Genomic DNA, 19,963 nt, shown 5'->3' on the forward strand with positions numbered 1-19,963 from the left:
AATTATAAATTTGCAGACAACATCAGCCTGAAGGAGGGGAAACAGGGTGACATGTTGCATTTAAGGGAGAGCAGGTAGTGAGCAGGCAGAGGGTTCAGGGCCTCAGTGAATGGATGATGTTAAGGAAAAATATAATATTAATGCAATTTTTTTCTGACCGGGTTCTGTGGGTGTGGTTTGGTGGGAGTGGGCATGTGACTTAGTGGCCATGGTCAATTAGATGTCACTTTCAGCAAAGTGCCACCTCTCAGTCACATGACATATCCACTAAGCCACATCCACAGAACTGGTAGGGAAAAATTTGAATACCACCACTAAGGATGACATGTGGAGAGATCAGTTCAGATTGTTAGCTATCTGCACCCACAGATATTTAATACTGTGGACTACCTCTACAGTACATTCTTGATACGATACTGAGTGGAGTATGACCATGCTGGCTCTTTCTAAAATCTACTATGATCACCTTTGTTTTATTAGCATGTAGAACCAGGTTACTTTTATTGCACCAGTCCACCAGAACCTTCACCTCTTTCCTATAAGCATCTTCATTGTCATCCCAGATAAAAACCGCCACTGCCATTCATCTGCACACTTCACAATATGTTTTGTAACAGATTTGGCACAACAGTTGTGAACAGAAGTGGACTGAAAACACCGTGCTGTGGGGAACCTGTACTCATACAAACTGGGGTCCACCAATAAGAAAATTGTCCCAGATAAAAACCGCCACTGCCATTCATCTGCACACTTCACAATATGTTTTGTAACAGATTTGGCACAACAGTTGTGAACAGTAGTGGACTGAAAACACCGTGCTGTGGGGAACCTGTACTCATACAAACTGGGGTCCACCAATAAGAAAATCCAGTATCCAATTACAGAAAGGAATATTAAAAGCTATTAGGCCCAGTTTGTTCACCAGATGCTGAGGAATGATTGTGTTGAATGCCAAAACACAGCATTTGCACATAAGTATTCTCCTTCAAGTGTGCTCTTCATATAGGCAAACTGTAATGAGTCAATTGTAAGAGGAAAGCATGAAACCAATTTCTCAAAATACTTCATCATAATGGAAGTGAGTACAACTGGACAGTAATCATTAAGCCATGACATGATAGTTTATGGTAGCATTGGTACAATAATGGCAGACTTAAAACATGATGGAACCATGTCCTGATGCAATGAGAGGTTGAAGATGTCTATGAGAACGATGGCCAGCTGGTCAGCACACTCCTTAAGTACCTGCCCAGGGATATTATCAGAATCAGCAGCTTTCCGAGAATTGACTTTCCTCAGGACTTCCTCAATAGCAGTTGTATCAAACCTGAGTGCCTGCTCATCAGGGAGGGGAACTATAATGCCTCAGGTATAGTGCTAGAAATTATACTATGAGTTTAGATTAATTTAAACAATATGAAGTTGAGGGTGCACTAATTTAATTTTATTCTTCATTCAGGATATAAGATCTGAATCAAAATATCTTATTCTCAAGGGGTGATCTTGAAAGATCCAGAAATCTTCTTATATGGTACTTCTGCTTATTTCCAGGCTGCCACCCAATGCATATGTATATTTTAAAAACTGTTACTGCAGTTAGAAATGGTAACAAATGTACTAATACCACCCCATATTCCAGTGTCTTAATGTAATGAAACGTATCCTGGGGTAGAAAGAATCAGGGGTGGAAAAGACCTTGGAGGTCTTCTAGTCCAACCCCCTGCCAAGCCAGGAGACCTATACTATAAATGGACTTGATTTCATGTAAGTGATAACCTAATGCTAAAGTTTGTTAAACCATATCAATAGTTTATTTTGTCAAAGGATGGCTTTCTCATTTCATCTCTCTCAATCAAACATAAAATAGCACAGGACAAATCAGAATGAAGAAGAGTCCTCTTGTACTCAGCATTATGCCACTGGCATCATAAAGAGAAGCGCTGCCTGAAATTAGAGATTGGTTTCAAAGCATTAGCATTCAATCCCTAAATTCTTTGCAGCTACAGCAATTCTATAATTAAAGAAACAAGTAATTTGATGCTGTGTGTCATGCAGTCAAATGCAAGAGGGGAACAGCAATAATATTGAAAAGCAGAAAAAGAGCTAGGAAGCACTCGGAAATGCATTACATTCTTTTCTGTAAACAGCTGGTCACATTATTTATGGTCCTAGGGCTAGGTCTTCTGCAGAATCTGAAGAACTGAATATAGCTTCATAATGTTTTTGTTTGGCATTTGGTTTCAGTATAAGAAAATAATAAGATTTAAGAATAAAATAGCATTTGGGAGAAACAAAATGAGCACAAACCATTTGCTAGTTGTTCCTAACCTTGGATCACCTCTAAGTATTGAAGGCAGCGGGTCCACCCGCTGATGGAATTTGCCGACGGAGCCGATGACACAGGCTCCGTTGTTAGGTCACCAGGGGGGATCTCACATGAAAGTGTGAGATCGCCCCCAGAGAACTAGAAAGCCTTGCAACAGACTGCACAGGTTCGGCCAGTGAGTGGGCAAGGACCTATGTCGGGACCTCTTAATGGGGAACTGGGGTGAGCCTTCCCACGTCAAGTCGTGTGGCAGAAAGCAAGGGAAAGGCCAGGGGTACCTTCCCTTGGTCAGCAGGGAGCTTCGCCCATAGCTGCTTAGAAATGTTTTGACAGGGATTCTGCCCCCTTTTGTTCCTTACCTCTGCAGGTCTTTTAAGAATTTGATTATGCATAACAATAAAGTGACCCATTTTAAAATCCAGTTATGTGTCCGTGTCTTATTCGGCTTCCAAGGCAATTAAGATTCATAGTGCAGATTCCAAGCGTGTATCCACTCAGTCTTTGTTGTACTGTATCTGGTTTATTTAGGAGCATTGACTCCCCCCCCCCCCCAGTCTTGGGCTTTTCTTCCTCTTAGCCTTCAAATTCCCAACCCAATGCCACCATGGATTTGGGGTGGTGCTTTGAGGAGTCCAGATTAGAATCTCGGGGCCAAATAATAATCCTATTAACAGATGCCACTCCTGCTGCAACAGAATTCATGACAGTAAATAGCTTCCTAGTGTTCCTTGGTGACTGAGATAATATATTATGCTAGCAAATTGCTTTGCTCTAATGCTCTTTTTTTTCTTTTGGGGAAAGGAATTAGAAAACATACACACATTTCTCTTATTGTTATTCTTGACTATCAATCACCTATATCACTGCAAGTGAAGTGTCTGTAGCAATTTTAAGATGCATTAAAGAATGATGTGGAACATATGTCATATTTATACTGTATGTGTCCTATATCTATAATGTTGTTCAATAGGTTGTAACCCAGTTGATGTTTTCTGGACTCAACATCCACACACCGAGTTGTAGAAGTCAAAAACATCCCAGAAGAAAACTTGTTTAATCATCTTAGCAAGATAACTGCATGAACATGATTTTGAAGTCATTAGACATGAAGGAAATTTGATTAAACGATTAAACGCAACTGTAACTTTTAGGAAAATTCCACTCTACATTTCCTCTCCATTGCTGATTGATTTATTTTATTAGCTGCCCATCTTACCACAGGGTAATTCTAAATTTAACAGTGATTTCTGACTGCTTTCCCTTCCATTGATCTTGAAATATATAACACAGGCAAAGACTATTTTGAGCAAAACACTATCCTGTTTCCAGCTCACCAAAAGAATGTGCAATGTAATTCATAGTTCCCTGTCTCTTCAAACTTCTTTCAAATCCTGTTGCAATAAAAGTCTTCTTATTCTCCATTGATGTACAGGAAATAAAATTAATTGTTAGTACTCATTTATGTTTACAGAGTATAATATATGCTTTTGTTTATTTCCAAGATAAAGAAACATACATGAAATAGTGAGGCCACAATTAATATAATACAAATTTCCAAGTAGAATATGTTATAGGTGGCCAAATTTTGGACATTGTGATGGAAATATCTTTTGCCATGCTTTCATACATCCAGACCCATCATCTTGCTATTCCCTTTTGGTAAGCAACATTGTGCAAAGTTGAGCAACAAAAAGACATTTAAAGAAAAGGAAAGAAAATATTCCTAAAACTGGTTTTTATCCATACTATTTGCTATATATCTCCATATATTTCTATCCTTACAAACATTTCGTTTTGCCAAGAGCTAAACAAAGATTAGAAATTAACAGATTATGCAATTATTTTAAATATTTTTATTTAACATTGTCATAATGTCTCTATATAGCAATCTTTTAGTTTATATTCATTAACACAAAGCAGCCCTTCTTTTTCACTGAATATATTTCTTGGGAACTGGAGAATTGAAAGAATTTTATAAATACACAATGAGAAATATACTTGTATTTGCTATATATTCTTATGTATAAAAAAACATGAGAAAGAAGTAAAAGATCAATCTGATATAAAGGGAAGTGTCTAGATTCATAGTCTACATTACAATATGGATAAAATAACCTGCAAAGAAAAGCTTTAATACAGTAGTCAAGATGTTTTGGCATAAAGCTTAGTATAGCGGTTCCCTTAAGCTTCTGAAGTTGTATAAGTTATTGCATCTGAAATTTCAGGGCTAGTCTGAGTTTTAGCAAAGTTGATGAAAACCTAAAACGAAACAAAAACATAGTACATGAAATTAAACATATTGTTTTCAGAGAGTTTCTAAATGGACTTCTTACACCTAGTATAAGTATGAAATTAAAGCATTCATGTTGTGATTATTAAACTAAAACAGATGCTTATCAAGAATGATGAAATCAGTAGGTACTGCTTAGACATTTCTTTTCAAACAGCTCTTATTTAACCAAATTCGTTACATTCAACCTAAATGAATTTCAGACACCAGATGGAAAGAATTTCAGACAAAGACAAGTACAGTGGTACCAATACTTAAGAACTTAATTCGTTCCGTGACCAGGTTCTTAAGTAGAAAACTTTGTAAGTAGAAGCATTTTTTCCCATAGGAATCAATGTAAAAGCAAATAATGCATGCAAACTCATTAGGAAATAAATAAAAGCTCGGAATTTGGGTGGGAGGAGGAGAAGAAGAAGAGGAGGAGGACAGTTGCTGCCGAAGGAAGAAGGTGAGGTGAGGGGAATCAAAAAAATCCAAAACCTTAAGGCTAAAAAAAAAAAAAGAGGGACTCTGCGGCGGTGAGGAGGAGCACTCACCTCCCATACACTCGGCACGAGGCTGCCTCCCATACACTGCGCCAGAGAGAAACCGAGGCGGGCAAGAGGGGGAAAGCTCCCGCTCCTTTGACCAAAAGGCAGCAGCTGCTGCTGCCTGCTTTCTCTTCCTTCCCATGCTGAAATCCTCCCCTCTCCTCTCCTCTCACTCACTCGCTTTGTAGCCAGCACCTTTCCTTCACTGTGGTGACTCCTTGGTTTGGCTGAAGCCGAGTTGATACAGCCGGGGCGAAGTGCCCCTTTTGCCTTTCTGCAGCCAGATGCTCTGGGAGGGAACCTCGCACCGGGTGTATGGGAGACAGCGCGAGGGAGTCACTACGGTAAAATGGTTTATTCCCTCTCCAAGCGCCCAGAGAAAGGAAAATGCTCCGTTCGCTCTGGACTGCCAAAGCATCCTTAAGCACCACTGAAAAGCTTCTCTTGCAGCCCAGAAAAGCCCGAGATAGCCAGGATTAAAGGGGGAATGGCAGGAAACTGACCGGGCCTTTGTGCCTCTCATTTCCTGTGAAATTTTTCTGGGCTCAGGTTTTTAAGTAGAAAATGGTTCTTTCGTAGAGGCAAAAAAATCTTGAACACCCAGTTCTTATCTAGAAAAGTAGAGGTGTTCTTAGGTAGAGGTACCACTGTAACTCATTTGCCTCTTGTTGGTATTAGTAGCTGATTTCTATATTAAAGACTCAGGGCTATATTATACCCAGAGAGGTAGAGTGCAAATGAAGTTGTATTTCAACCCGTCCTCCAAATAATTTAGGAGATTAAGATGAGGGTGCTTTTATTAGTAATTATTTTCCAAGAGAACATGAGTGTTATTTACTAGACATATAGCTAAGGTCCACCTATTTTTCCAAGTCCATGTTCATTAGCAATACTGATTCCATTAATATTCAGGTTGTAATGTTTAAATGTTACTAAGTCTTTATAAAGAGGCACTAATGCTTCAAATGATTCTATACCTCTATTTATACAACCAAGGATTGTATTAACTTTTATGGCTGCTGCCGCATATTGCTAGCTCAGGTTCAATGATTATTTACTTTAACTCCAAGGTCCCTCTCACAGTTACTGTTTTTCAACCAGGTCTTGCCTAATCTGTACTCCCTAAATGTCTGTGCAGATTCTCAGTCATCCAGGTCATGGTTGTCCCAAGGGTCCTTTTTTCAAGAGGCAAATGGACTTCTTTGAAGACGTTTTGCTTCTCATCCAAGAAGTGTCTTCAGCTCTGACTAGATCCAGTGCTCCAGAATTTTTGAAAGATATGTTACAATGGTTCTGAGATACCTTTGCTAGCTCCTTCTGAAATCTGGGATGTAATCTATCAGTCCTGGTGATTTATATTCATCAAAATCAAATAGCTATCTCTTACCATTTTCTTTCTTATTTTAATTTTATTTCTACTCTGTCTTTTACAATAGATTTTTTTTGTATGTTGAGCTATAGTTTCTGTTTTCATGAAGACTGATGCAAAGAATGAGTTAAGCAGCTCGGCTTTCTCCCTGCTGCCTGTTATTTCCTTGCCACCTTCTCTCTACCGTTTCCTTGATTTTTTCCCTTATTATTAATACAATGAAAGACACTTTTTAAAATTACAATTGACTTTTGTTGCAAGTCTTTGTTCATTCTGAGCCTTTGCTTTCCTGACTTCATCTTTGTAGGTTCTTGCTATCTGCTGATAATCTGCCTTAGTTATATGTACCTCTTTCCCTTTTTTTCTACTTTTGTACTCTTTTTCAGTTGTATTATGTTGGACTGGGCTTTTATGATTGCATTTTTCAGAGTTTCCAAGAGTTCTTGAACTGTTTTCCCCTTTAGCAAGACAAGCTTATTGCTCACCTCTTCCAGTGTTGTTTGACTCACAGAGAAGTGTTTAATTTCAAAAATTTCTTTGTTCATTTCTACAAGTTGAAATATGTTTGCCACACCTCCTGCAGACACTGGAATATGATATTCCACCATGTTCAGTTGATGGTCCTGTATGAGTAAGATTTAATGCAGACAAATGCAGATATTTAAATCAAATACTATCTGTCCATCTCACAACATATTTTCAATCAATTCATTTTTACCTGGCATAGGATTGTGCTAGTTCATTTGCCCAATCACACAATTGCACAGTGCAAAGAAGAGCAACAAAGATGACTAAGGGACTGGAGGCTAAAACATATAAAGAAGGGTTGCAGGAACTGGGCGTGGTTTCTTTAATGAAAAGAAGGACCAGGGGAGACATGATAGCAGTCTTCCTGTATCTCAGGGGTTGCCACAAAGAAGAAGGAGTCAACCTATTCTCCAAAGCACCTGAGGGTAGAACAAGAAGTAATGGGTGGAAACTAAACAAGGAGAGAAATAACTTAGAACGGTTGACCAGTGGAACAGCTTGCCTCCAAAAGTTGTGAATGCCCCAACACTGGAAGTTTTTAAGCAGATGTTGGATAACCATCTGTCTGGAGTAGTGTAGGATTTCCTGCCTAAGCAGGTTGTTGTTGTTGTTGTTGTTTACACTATGTGAAGTTATTCTCCAGGGCTTTCTCTATTATCCTGTATGATTTTTATAAACTACTGTAAAAGGAGCTTGAGAATCAACTATGAGAATGTTCTTATACATTTGATAAATAAAAAACCTCCAGTGTTTTTAAGTCCTATTAACCAAGAACTACTTCTGCCTTTGCTTCTTTTATGCTGCCAGGATCTTAGAATCAGGCGTAACCAAATTTCTAAAGGAATCTTATGAAAGTTTTATATTTTTTTTACTTCTGTTTTCTTCTATACAAGAATGTGGTGAGATCCCTAAAAGTGGATGAAGAAAAAAACCCTGTAAAACACACTGTATATTCTAATTTTATAGAACAAATGTGATACTTCTTGGATGGTAATATTACCTTGTGAATGCTACTGTTAATTCAGAATGCTACCATTTCTATCACAGCATTAATTAAGAATAATTTGGCCTCTTTTTAGTTTCTGGCTGAACCGAACAACAAACACTCGCATTATTACATTCTCTTCTATGAAAAAAATAATTGCACCTTTTTGCACTCTAACTTAGCCTTATTGATATTATGCTTATTTAAGTCCATACAATAATATTCCATCATGTTAGAAATCTCCCTGAAGCCCAAAGAAAGATTTCTAAATTCTTAATGTGACATTCAGGCATTTTTTCACAGTATAGATATGTAAAAATATGTACCCTTAAATGTGTATTTGGAAAGTTTGTTTGTAAAAAGAGAGTCAGCTTCTCAATGCTGTCCGCACTGTTATTCAAATGCATCTTCACAGTGAATCCTTTTCCAAATCTAGAGGAAAATATGAAAAGTATAATTTATTAAATTCAAAGTGTAATAAAAATAATTCAAGTAATTATGTAATAAAAGTATAATTTATTAAATTCATAGTATAATAAAAATAATACAAGTAATCCCAAACAGTACTTCTAGAAAACCAAATGAAACATAATTCCTAATACAATCACAAGCACATTAAGGATCTGGGTCAGCTTCAAATTTCAGAATGATCTAAGTGCTGCAGCATCAGTGGTTTGTGTAGGTAGAGTTTCTATGTATGCAATGTCTTATGAGCAGGGTCTTATGTCCTTTGATACTTGAATGTGACAAATCTTGTTCTGAATATCTAAATTATGATAAAATGATGTGAGAATGCAATAACATCATTATATCACCTTTGCTCACTTATCCACAAAGCTAAAACATTATTTATTTGTAATTTTTGTACCATTTCCTCCCTTGGAGCAAAAATTGCTCTTATACACTTTACTGCTTGCTCAATTGGGTGGAAAAGTAAGAGTTGTCACAAAATAAATATTTTACTAACCTGCTTTTTATATGCTGCAATGAACCCAAGCACTGGAAATGTCCATTTACCATGATAGCCAGGCGTGTGCATAGAGCCTCACATTCTTCCATGCTGAAAACCAAAAGGAATTATATTTTTAATTCATTTTCAACTAGAATGTCTGATGATTAGAACACATCTTGTTGTTTGCAATTTTCTCAAAAAATACCCAATTTATACATCAATAAATAACCAGCAAGATGGGACTGAAAGTTTGCAGTATAGGTGTACAATCCAATTATAATCAGAAGCATTGTTTTCTCATGGAGAAGATAGGAATCACATTCCACAAGGTTTGGAAGAAGTATTGGAACTGCTTGATAGGCTAATAAAATATTAAGAGGAAAATTATCTTAGGATGAATTATCTGTGGAAGGAAGCATGAGTATGCGGAGAGGGGTGGCATACAAATTTGATTAATAAAATAAAAATAAATAAAATAAATGAAGTCTTCCAAAATCTCCTGGTGGATGGCTACGTTGACCCTGGACTTAATGAACTACAGTGGACCAATACCAGCAGATGACATGGCTCTCCAAATCAACACAGACTTTGGAAACATCACACAGGATTTAGAGCATCTTGCAGTATGTGCCTCTCCATTCTTCCTCCATACTGTGGGTCATTCGTTTTCAAATAAGATGCAAACGTTTCCACAGTCTGTGTTGATTTGGGGTTGGAATTGAAACAGAGAAATGATGATGGAATTGATTATGTATATGGAAAGCTATGTAAGACTAAGCCAGACAACACTTTGTGCATAAAATGTGTAATATTTGTTGGAAAAAATAAAAAAGAGGTTCAGCCATGGCCTTCGGAATCTCCTGCATCTCACAGAAATGAGGATGAGCCTCTTCTTAATGCAGAGCTGCCAAAAGGCAGGAATAGATAGATAGATAGATAGTCAGGAGGAGATTGCCTAGGGAGTAGGCTTGGGGCTAATTGGCCACTCCCCAAGCCTACTTAAGGAATGATGAAGATAGAAAAAGCACTGCAGGAAACAACTCATTTGATAGTTCGTTCATTCTTGTGCCTCTTGTTTGGAAAATCTCTGCTTGGCTTATCTGTTTTGGCTTCTGTTTTGTGGACTGATTCTACACATCTTGCCAACTTTCGTAATATTCCAGCGATATCAAGAACTAATTACTTATTTTTGCTTTATTATTTTATGGATATGCCAGCTGTTAATGCTGTATAATTAACAGCATTTTTGTTCAAGAAAAAACTTATTTAAGATTTGTTTGTGTGTGAGCACTACGAATGCCAAACCCGAACTTCCGGGTTCGGCGTTCGGGAGGCTGCTGGGAAGCCCCCCGGCTGTTTTAAAAGGTGACAGCCAGGCGGCGGGGCTTCCCAGCAGCCTCCGAACGCCGAACCCGGAAGTTCTGGTTTGGCGTTCGTAACATGAAAAAAGTTCGTAAGAAGAGGCAAATTTTTTCTGAAGTTTGGGTTTGGCGTTTGGCGTCTGCTGGGAAACCGCGCGGCTGTTTTAAAAGGTGACAGCCGGGCTGGGGGGCTTCCCAGCAACCTCCCAAACCCCGAACCTGGAAGTTCGGCAAAAGTTCGGGGTTCGGGAGGTTGCTGGGAAGCCCCCCAGCCCGGCTGTGACCTTTTAAAACAGCCGGGCAGCTTCCCAGCAGCTTCCCGAAGCCGAACGCCAAATCCGAACTTCCGCGTTCGGCGTTCGGAGGCTGCTGGGAAGCCCCGCCGCCCGGCTGTCACCTTTTAAAACAGCCTGGGGGCTTCTCGGCGGCCTCCCGAACGCCGAACCCGGAAGTTCGGGTTTGGCATTCGGCGTTCGGGAGGTCGCTGAGAAGCCCCCAGGCTGTTTTAAAAGGTGACAGCCAGGCGGCAGCGGTTTTTTTGCGGGGTTTTTTTTTGGTTGCATGGATTAATTGACTTTACATGGTTTCCTATGGGAAACAATGTTTTGTCTTACGAACCTTTCGTCTTACGAACCTCCCCCTGGAACCAATTAGGTTCGTAAGACGAGGTATGACTGTAAAGGTTTGAACCAACTCCGTGTGTGCTACATTTTCTGTGTTCCATAGCTGGGGCAGAATAGAAGGAAGCTCCAGAGTAATAGAGGGGGAACAAAGAAGCACCTATGCCAGTGATGGCGAACATTTTTTCTCTCGGGTGCCCAAACAGCGTGCATGTGTGCTATCACGCATGCGTGAGTGCCCCCCACCCAATTCAATGTCTGGGAGGACAAAAACAGCTTTCCCCCACTCCCGGAGGCCCTCTGGAGGCTGGAAACAGGCTGTTTCCCAACTTCTGGTAGTTCCCGTAGGCTCATGTTTAGCTCCCCCCATGCTCCAAAAGCTTCCCTGGAGCCTGGGACGAGTGAAAATGCCCTCTCCCCACCCCCTTGGAGGCTCATTGGAAGCCAAAAATGCCCTCCCAGAGACTCCATGCTTGTGAAAAATCAGCTGGCCGGCACATATGTGCAGGTTGGGGCTGAGCTAGGCAACATCTCGCATGCCAGCAGATATGGCTCCACGTGCCACCTGTGGCACCCGTGCCATAGGTTCGCCATCACTGGGCTATGTTATAGTAGAAGAGGAATCATGGGAAATATTAAAGCTCAACAGCCCCATGCCCTCTGGCAAAGGTAGGTTTTTAGGGCCTTCCAGAAGGCCAGGAGAGTGAGGGCAGTGCGAATCTCCAGGAGGAGTTGGTTCCAGAGGATCGGAGCTGTCACAGAGAAGGCCCTTCCCCTAGAGTCTGATAGCTGGTTTTGCTTGGTTGACGGGACCTGGAGAAGGCGAACTCTGTGGGATCTGACCGATCGCTAGGATACATGAAGCTGAAGATGGTCCCATATGTAACTTGGTCCTAAGCCATGTAGGTTTTATAGGTAACAACCAACATTTTGAATTGTGTTTAGAGACCAACCAGCAGCCAATGTTGCTCGCAGAGGGATGTAGATACAGGTAAAATTCGAAAAATTAGAATATCATGCAAATGTTCATTTATTTCAGTAATGTAATTTAAAAGGTGAAACTTAATATATGAGAGATATTCATAACATTCAAGGCAAGATAGTTCAAGCCGTGATTTGTCATAATTGTGATGATTATGGGGTACAGCTCATAAAACCCCCAAATATCCCATCTCAGAATCCGGCCCTTGACCAGATTGCGCCGTTGTGACCTCTCCACAGCACTAGACGCTGAAGAGCTCCTTAGTTTACCGAGGAACTCTGGGTGTTGAAACACCAAAATAGACGTCTAGAGAAGTGGTGCAGGAAAAGTAAATCTGAATCTGAAAACTAAATTTGTAAGAGCTCATATTAAGACTTACAAAATAGCGCTTAAGGCTGCAAGATGCGCGTATCATGCTGCCTTGATTGCATCAGCGGAATCTCACCCGACTGCCCTGTTTAGGGCAACCCGCTCCCTTCTTAATCAGAGGGGAGCCCTTGCAGGGTAGCGCTGAGGATTTAACAAATTTTTCGCTGATAAAATCACTCAGATTCGGACGGACCTTGACTCCGATTGGGTAGCAGAGTCGACTGACAACTAAGACGCCTTAAACACGATCTAAGTATTGCCCACAAGGTCATATGCTGCAACGTCCTGCCTGTCAGCAACTACTTCAGCTTCAACCACAACAACACAAGAGCACACAACAGATTTAAACTTAATATTAACCGCTCCAAACTTGACTGTAAAAAATATGACTTCAGTAACCGAGTTGTTGAAGCATGGAACTCATTACTGGACTCCATAGTGTCATTCCCAAACCCCCAACACTTTACCCTTAGATTATCTACGGTTGACCTATCCAGATTCCTAAGAGGTTAATAAGGGGCGAGTACAAGTGCACTACAGTGCCTTCCGCCTCCTGTCCTATTGCTCTCTTATATCTCCTATTTCTTTCTTCTATTACTATATCTTCTTTTCTATTCTTTCATATATATATTTTACTATGAATATCTGCTCTATAACCTTCATCATGTATTTTACTATGTATATATATATACCCACCAAAACTCTCATTGTGTATTGGACAAAATAAATAAATAAAAAATACCGTATATAAGTTTAAGTTTAAGTTTAATCAGATTTGTATGCCGCCCCTCTCTGCGGACTCGGGGCGGCTCACAGCAATAGCAATACAATGTAAGACAAATCCAATATTTAAATTAATTTAAAAAAACACCAAAAGTATAAGCCGAGGCACCAGTTTTCGCCATAAAAAAAAAAACCTGAGAAAACTTATTGACCCGAGTATAAGCCGAGGTTAGAAAATGCAGTGGCTACTGATAACTTATGAAAATGGAAACCAATAAAATTACATTAATTGAGACATCAGTAGATTACATGTTTTAGAATATTTATTTTAAAGAAAACCAGTAAAGTAGCTCTGTAAATTTAAAACAGGATTCCTTCTCATCATCTCATCATTAATTGGATTTACACTATTGTTCTGTTTTTATATATGCTGTGAGCCACCCTGAGTCCTTGGAGAGGGGCGGCATACAGATCCAATTAATTAATTAATTAATTAATTAATTAATTAATTAATTAATTAAATAAATCTGTATATCCAAACAGAGCTTCAGCATTAGCTGCTGTGAGGTTATCAGCATAGAAAACCAGATAGATAGATAGATAGACAGACAGACAGACAGACAGACAGACAGACAGACAGACAGACAGACAGACAGACTAGTGAGACAAGCAAAACTTGCTAAACACAGACAGCTCTTGTGGTTTTGTATCCTAAATATGCAGGTCCTATTAAGAATCAAACTCATTTTTAAAATATGTAAAATGCTTCCCCTCATACTTGTTAATTGAAACTTGCTCTCAAACCCACTTTATAAAAGGCAACTTTTAAAGATCCACAAACACACTTTAGGAATTCCTGTCTAGCTCTTGCCTCATTACACATTATTAGTTCCTATCCAAGCAAGGACAGCAACTACCACAAAATACCATTTTTTTAAACAGTTTAAATCCTTTCAAAGGAGGGGGAGGAAAATCGGACAGCAGGGGCCTATTTAATCCAACTAAGGGCAGTGCAGAGAGAGCAAGGAATAGTTAAGGTTGACAAATACACGGGGGTCAGGTAGGGGAAAGGAAGAAACCAATATTCTAGCACATATCTATTTAATAATAAAAAAAAGAAAAAATATAGAAGAGAAAAAAAGGGGAAGAGAAAAGGAGGAGAAGAAAAAAGGAGAAAAGTAAAAGGAAAGAAGGATACAGAGGATTTCTTCAAAGAGGGGTAAATATAAAGTAAAAGCAATACCTAGAAAGAATTTCTTTTAAGAAGACAGAAAAGAGAGAGGAGAAGTAAATATTTTATATATTTTTTAAAAAAAATATAGAAAAATATATTTAAAATTATTTAAAAAATATACTTATATGTGTAGGAATGTAAAAATAAAATAAAATGAAAAAATAAAATAAAATAAAAATTAATCCAATTAATAAACAGACTTTTTGTTAGAAAAGAGAGATATATCAAAAACTCTAAAGGAAAAAGAGTTCAAAACTTTCTAATGAGTCCAAAAAACCCCCCAAAAAGAAACAGTAGGCCTAATTTATGCTCTAATAAAGTTATCCAGAGAAAAAGGGAAAAAAGAGAAAAATAGGTCCAAAATCAATGTCCAGAGTATTTTCTAAATTCAAATACCAATGAGATAGTCCAAGTTTCTATATTATATATTTAAAAAGAGAGAGAACAACGAGGAGTAAAAAAAGTAAAAATACAAAAAATATCCTTACGCCTCTAAAATCACACAAAAAAAAATAATCCCAGCAAGTCCAAGGAAAGATTTATAATAGAATAAAGATAATATCAAAAGTTTTAAAAATAGAAAAATAAGATGTATACTCCAAAATTCATTTAAAATATTTTTAGCTTCAGAAAAATTCCATTGAAAAAAAAACGTAAATTGAATTAGTTCAGTTCATTAGTTCCACAATGCTCAATTGATTAATATATTTTACTTCATTCACTCCATGATTTCCAAGTCAAACTTTAGTTTTAGAAGAGAAAAAGTTATATTTCAAAATTGTAACAAGAAAAAATATAGGAAAAAAATGGAAAGTAAACACACCACACTGTAATCTTAAAGTAGCAAAAAAAAAAGTGAAAGTTATACTCAGTTATAACAAAGGCAAGTAGTTCCGGCTGATCTTCTCCACCGCGGATGGATATCACTTACAGTTTTCTTCTTTTACTGTATTCGCCTTAGGGTTAAAAATCTTCTTTTCCCAAACTTATGATGATACCAAGAGAATCTCGTGTGGTGCTGTAAGACTCCTTTATCTGCTGATCTATTTTTTGTAGACTTCTTCTTCTATTTTTTGACCTTCCGCTTTCGGCGATCGCTATGGCTGCGACCCGGCAGCCGCCTGGGCGCAGCTCTCCATATCCACAGCTGCGGGGCTATCCCTTACCCCCGGGACCGTGGCGATCCGTCCCAGGGTGTCCAGGAGACCCCCTGTCCTGTGCCGACCCCTCCGGAGTCGGCACAACGCGAAACCGCGTCCTGCAGACTGGAAAGGAGGACAGCGGTGCCGGAGCTCAGCCTCCGCTCCTCCGGCGCGATCGGGCTCCCACCCGGAAGTCCCGGTTTCAGCGAGGGAAAAAGGAGGCACCTTGGCTACACACCCGCTCCTTCAAAGAGGTAGCTGGCATTCTTCGCAGGGTGGACGGGCGTGCACACAAGCACACACATGCACACGCGCACGCGCACACACACACGACCTCACTGGCTTCCCATTGCTTTTTTCCCCCTCTCGGAGCGGTTGGAGCGCTTGGCTGGCTCCTTTGCTTGAGCCAGGGAGAGGAGGCACCAGCCCCACCCCTCCCACAGCTCCGACGGCACATGAGAGGGGAAAAAGCTGGTGAGGTGGCGGGGGGGGGGGAGGGTGGCTAGAAGATAGAAGCAGGAATTCACCGCCCCTGACCTCACTGGCTTCCCATCACCTTTTTCTCCTCTCGTGTGCCGTCGGAGCTGTGGGAGGGGTGGGGCTGGTTCTTCCTCTCCCTGGCACAAGCAAAGGAGCCAACCAAGCAAAGGAGCCAGCCAAGCGCTCCAACCGCTCCAAGAGGGGAAAAAAGCAATGGGAAGCCGGTGAGGTCGTCATGTGTGTGCGCGTGCGCGTGTGCATGTGTGTGCTTGTGTGCACGCCCGTCCATGTGTGTGTGTGTGTGTGTGTGGTGGATTCCTGCTTCTGTCTTCTCGCCACGCCACCCCCCACCTCACCGGCTGGTGCCTTCTCTCCCTGGCTCCAGCAAAGGCGCCAGCCAAGCACTCCAAGAGGGGAACAAAGCGATGGGAAGCCAGTGAGGTCGTGTGTGTATGTGTATGTGTGGTGGATTCCTGCTTCTGTCTTCTCGACACCCTCCCCCACCTCACCGGCTTTCCCCCCCCTCTTGCGTGCTGTTGGAGCTGTGGGAGGGGTGGGGCCTCCTCTCCCTGGCTCAAGCAAAGGCACCAGCCAACTGTAGTCCTGAGAGCTCTGGCCTTTGCAGGTAGGAAAGCAATTTTTAAAAAACCCTTGAATTTGCCTTTAAGGCGCCTCCTTGGCGCCGGCATCGTTCCTCCGCGTCACCCTTCTTTCCTAATTAAAAGTTGGAGCTGCGGAGGGTAAGAAAAGCGAGACCTCCACAGCCCAGTCCTACTACTGGCACTGCTAGGCACTACATATTTCCCTGTACACAGACAGCAAAGCCCTCCCAAAGGAGCCCCTGAAACTACTTCAGCCGGGAAGAGGTGGCACTTACCATAGCTTCCTCACCTGTCCAAGCCAGCAATGCCTGCCTGGCTCCCTCATGGCGCCCTCTTGTGGTGACTTGTCAGTGACCTGAGTATAAGCCGAGGTCGTGTTTTTCAGCCCATTTTTTGGGCTGAAAAACTCGGCTTATACTCGAGTATATACGGTAAATAAATAAAATAAATGAATAGTGTTTTTACTTTTCTTATTCTTTTCTGCTTTTCTTTTTTCTTTCCTTTTCTCTTTTGTTCTTTCTTTATTTTTTTCTTTCCTTCCTAGGCTTTTAAAGAGATGTAAATTTGGATATTTTCTATTGTTAAGGGCAGATGATAAAATGAGGGCTTTTAAAAAAAAATGAAAGTAGGAATGTGTTTTTAAAGAACGCAAGAAAGAGACTGGAGCATGATGGCATAGTTAGGAAAAAAAGCAAATAGCCAAGAGAAATTTAGATAGCTATAGCACTTTAAATATAAATGAAAGTGAAGAACATTATCTAAAATCCGGATGATAGCATTTGGAAAGGAGGTAGCACAGGATGAATGATATATACCAGAAATAATTGGATAAATAATTAGAAAAATTTGATTAATTTGACTAAGAAATTGGCATTTGATATTGTATTGTATTATATTTTAATTTGAGGTATGTAAATTGGAATATCTGTAAGGTGTGAAAAACAATAACAAAATTTATACACCCCCCCCCAAAAAAAAGGATTGGTGGACGATGGATTACATTGATGGATAGGGGAAATAATATGTTTCTTCCAGACGTGCAGAGGTGCCTTCAAGAACTGGTGCAGGCTGGGGGGGAGCAGGGGGGGCTAAATAAAGATTTGACCCCCTGCTGTGCCAGAAAGAGGCAGAAATTGGGGGTTAACAGAGTCTGCGGAGAGGGGCGGCATACAAATCTAAATAATAAATAAATAAATAAACAAACTGTATGATCTCCTCTAGGACACCTTTTGGAAGGTGATGGGCTGCCCCTTGCCAGAAGCTCCTGGCCAATCTGGCCTTAGTGATGGAAAGGGGGTGTCCTTGGGGCTCACCTGCACCAGGACCTCAGATGAAGAACTGGGGGTGAGCCTCCCCACATGCCATGGGGCATGGCGGAAAGCAAGGGAAGGCCAAAGGGACCCTCTCCTTGCTCAGCAAGGAGCTTCGTCCAATAGTTGCCTGGGAATTTATTAATTTATTTATTAATCAGATTTGTATGCTCCCCTCTCCGTAGACTCGGGGCGGCTAACAACAGGAATGTTATGGACAAAGAATTCCACCTCATTTGGTTTACCTCTGCAGGTCTATAATAGTGACCAATAATACCCTGCTCTGGTGTCCGCTGCAATATATTATACCTGTGTGAAGTAAGTATCACTGAACACTGGTTCTGCACTTCCTCAGTGATGATTTTCCATAAATGTCTCTTTGCATTGGGATCCATACCAGAACTTGGCTCATCCTAAATTAAACACATTTGACAAGAATAGTTAAGAAAAATATTTTTAAAAGCAGTACTAGCCTTCCTGTTAATTCATCCTGCATTGTTACTGAACATTATTTTAAAGGTTTACAACATAATTGCCACTATATTATGGTAAACAATGAAATTCTTCACTAGCTTATGAATAAGGCCATCTTAGGAAGGCTTCCTATTGAGTAAAAAGTCACAGCACTTCATTGTTAAGCAACAAAAAATGTCTAGATATTGCACAAAATAAAAATAAAAAACAGTTTTTAGCTAGGAAAACCAGGCTTCTGATTTAATTATGGATGAACTGAATTCATTACATTTGAAATATAACTGGTTATTTTTATCTTTTTCTTTTATTGATTGAAAACAGAAAATAAGAATTCTTTTCTGAATTCTCCTCATAAATGCAGGAAAGAGAGTATTGCGCTACTGTAATTTCAAATACAGATATAGTGCTGTGAGGCTAGAGATTGTGCCATATACACGGTGGGTTGCTTCCGGTTTGACCCGGTTTGGTGAACCAATAGCAGCCGCGGCAGGAGCTCCACCCACTCGCATGTGCAGAAGCATCACGGGCGTAAGCATGCAAGCCAGGAGCAATGGGTTTTAGAATCCACTACTGACACAAGCTTTTTGATTTTTATGGGAATATGTTATAAATATTGTAGTATAACATAAACATAAAAGTTAACAACCAATATTGAGCAAATATTTTTTTATATTAATCCCTCTGAATATGCTTTGGAGGTTCTCCCCACACACCAGAACAGATGTGGGAAATGGAGAGCATACCAAATAGAGAAGGAATCTATAATGCCAATAAGCCTATCCACTCCCTAATAAGTAATAGGATGAAAAATATGTCATGTGCATATTTATCTTTTATCACTCAGTGTGACCTATTCCCTATTTAAATATACAACTGAAAGGAAACAATTAAGAAAGGAAACAATCATTAGATTTAAAATGTTTGTGAATGTGTGATTTCTGTGTTGCTGCAGGCCTGGAATAACTATGAGTAAGGTAAGTGATATAGAAAGCCATTTTAACATATATATATTGAGAGGGATGTTTTGCTATATTTTTGGACTTGATAGATGTTATCGATTTGTTGCTAATGCATCAATGTTTGCTAATTTAAATACAGTGGTACCTCAAGATACGAACCCCTTGTCTTACGAACAACTTGTGATATGAACCCGGGGTTCAGAAAAATTTTGCCTCTTCTTACGAACTTTTTTCGAGTTACGAACCGGGGTTCGGGAGGCTGCTGGGAAGCCCCCTGGCTGTTTTAAAAGGTGACAGCCGGGCGGCGGGGCTTCCCAGCAGCCTCCCGAACACCGGTTCGTAACTCGAAAAAAGTTCGTAAGAAGAGGCAAAATTTTTCTGAACCCCGGGTTCGGTTCGGGAGGCTGCTGGGAAGCCCTTCGACCTTTTAAAACAGCCACGCGGCTTTCCAGCAGCCTCCGAACGCCGAACATGGAAGTTCGGGTTTGGCGTTCGGCTTCGGGAAGCTGCTGGGAAGCTGCCCGGCTGTTTTAAAAGGTCACAGCCAGGCTGGGGGACTTCCCAGCAACCTCCCGAACTCCGAACTTTTGCCGAACTTCCGGGTTTGGGGTTCGGGAGGTTGCTGGGAAGCCGCCCAGCCCGGCTGTCACGTTTTAAAACAGCCGTGCGGCTTTCCAGCAGCCTCCGAACGCCGAACGCGGAAGTTCGGGTTTGGCGTTCGGCTTCG

The 19,963-nt window shown here is 40.4% G+C and overlaps 1 protein-coding gene across 1 annotated transcript in view; it reads right to left on the reverse strand.

The window, feature by feature from the left end:
* Positions 1–3,503: 3,503 nt before the first annotated feature.
* Positions 3,504–19,963, reverse strand: part of ABCA12 (ATP binding cassette subfamily A member 12) — a 266,663-nt gene continuing 250,203 nt past the window's right edge. Inside the window, exons 50-54 of the mRNA XM_070732222.1 lie at positions 18,113–18,216; positions 8,996–9,088; positions 8,355–8,460; positions 7,001–7,138; positions 3,504–4,585 (exon numbers count right to left, since the gene is read on the reverse strand). Coding sequence (XP_070588323.1) covers positions 4,508–4,585; positions 7,001–7,138; positions 8,355–8,460; positions 8,996–9,088; positions 18,113–18,216 — 519 coding nt within the window. The 3' untranslated portion in view covers positions 3,504–4,507. The remainder of the gene's footprint in view (positions 4,586–7,000; positions 7,139–8,354; positions 8,461–8,995; positions 9,089–18,112; positions 18,217–19,963) is intronic.

This window comes from Erythrolamprus reginae, chromosome 1 (assembly GCF_031021105.1).
Source record: "Erythrolamprus reginae isolate rEryReg1 chromosome 1, rEryReg1.hap1, whole genome shotgun sequence".
NCBI lineage: Eukaryota > Metazoa > Chordata > Lepidosauria > Squamata > Dipsadidae > Erythrolamprus > Erythrolamprus reginae.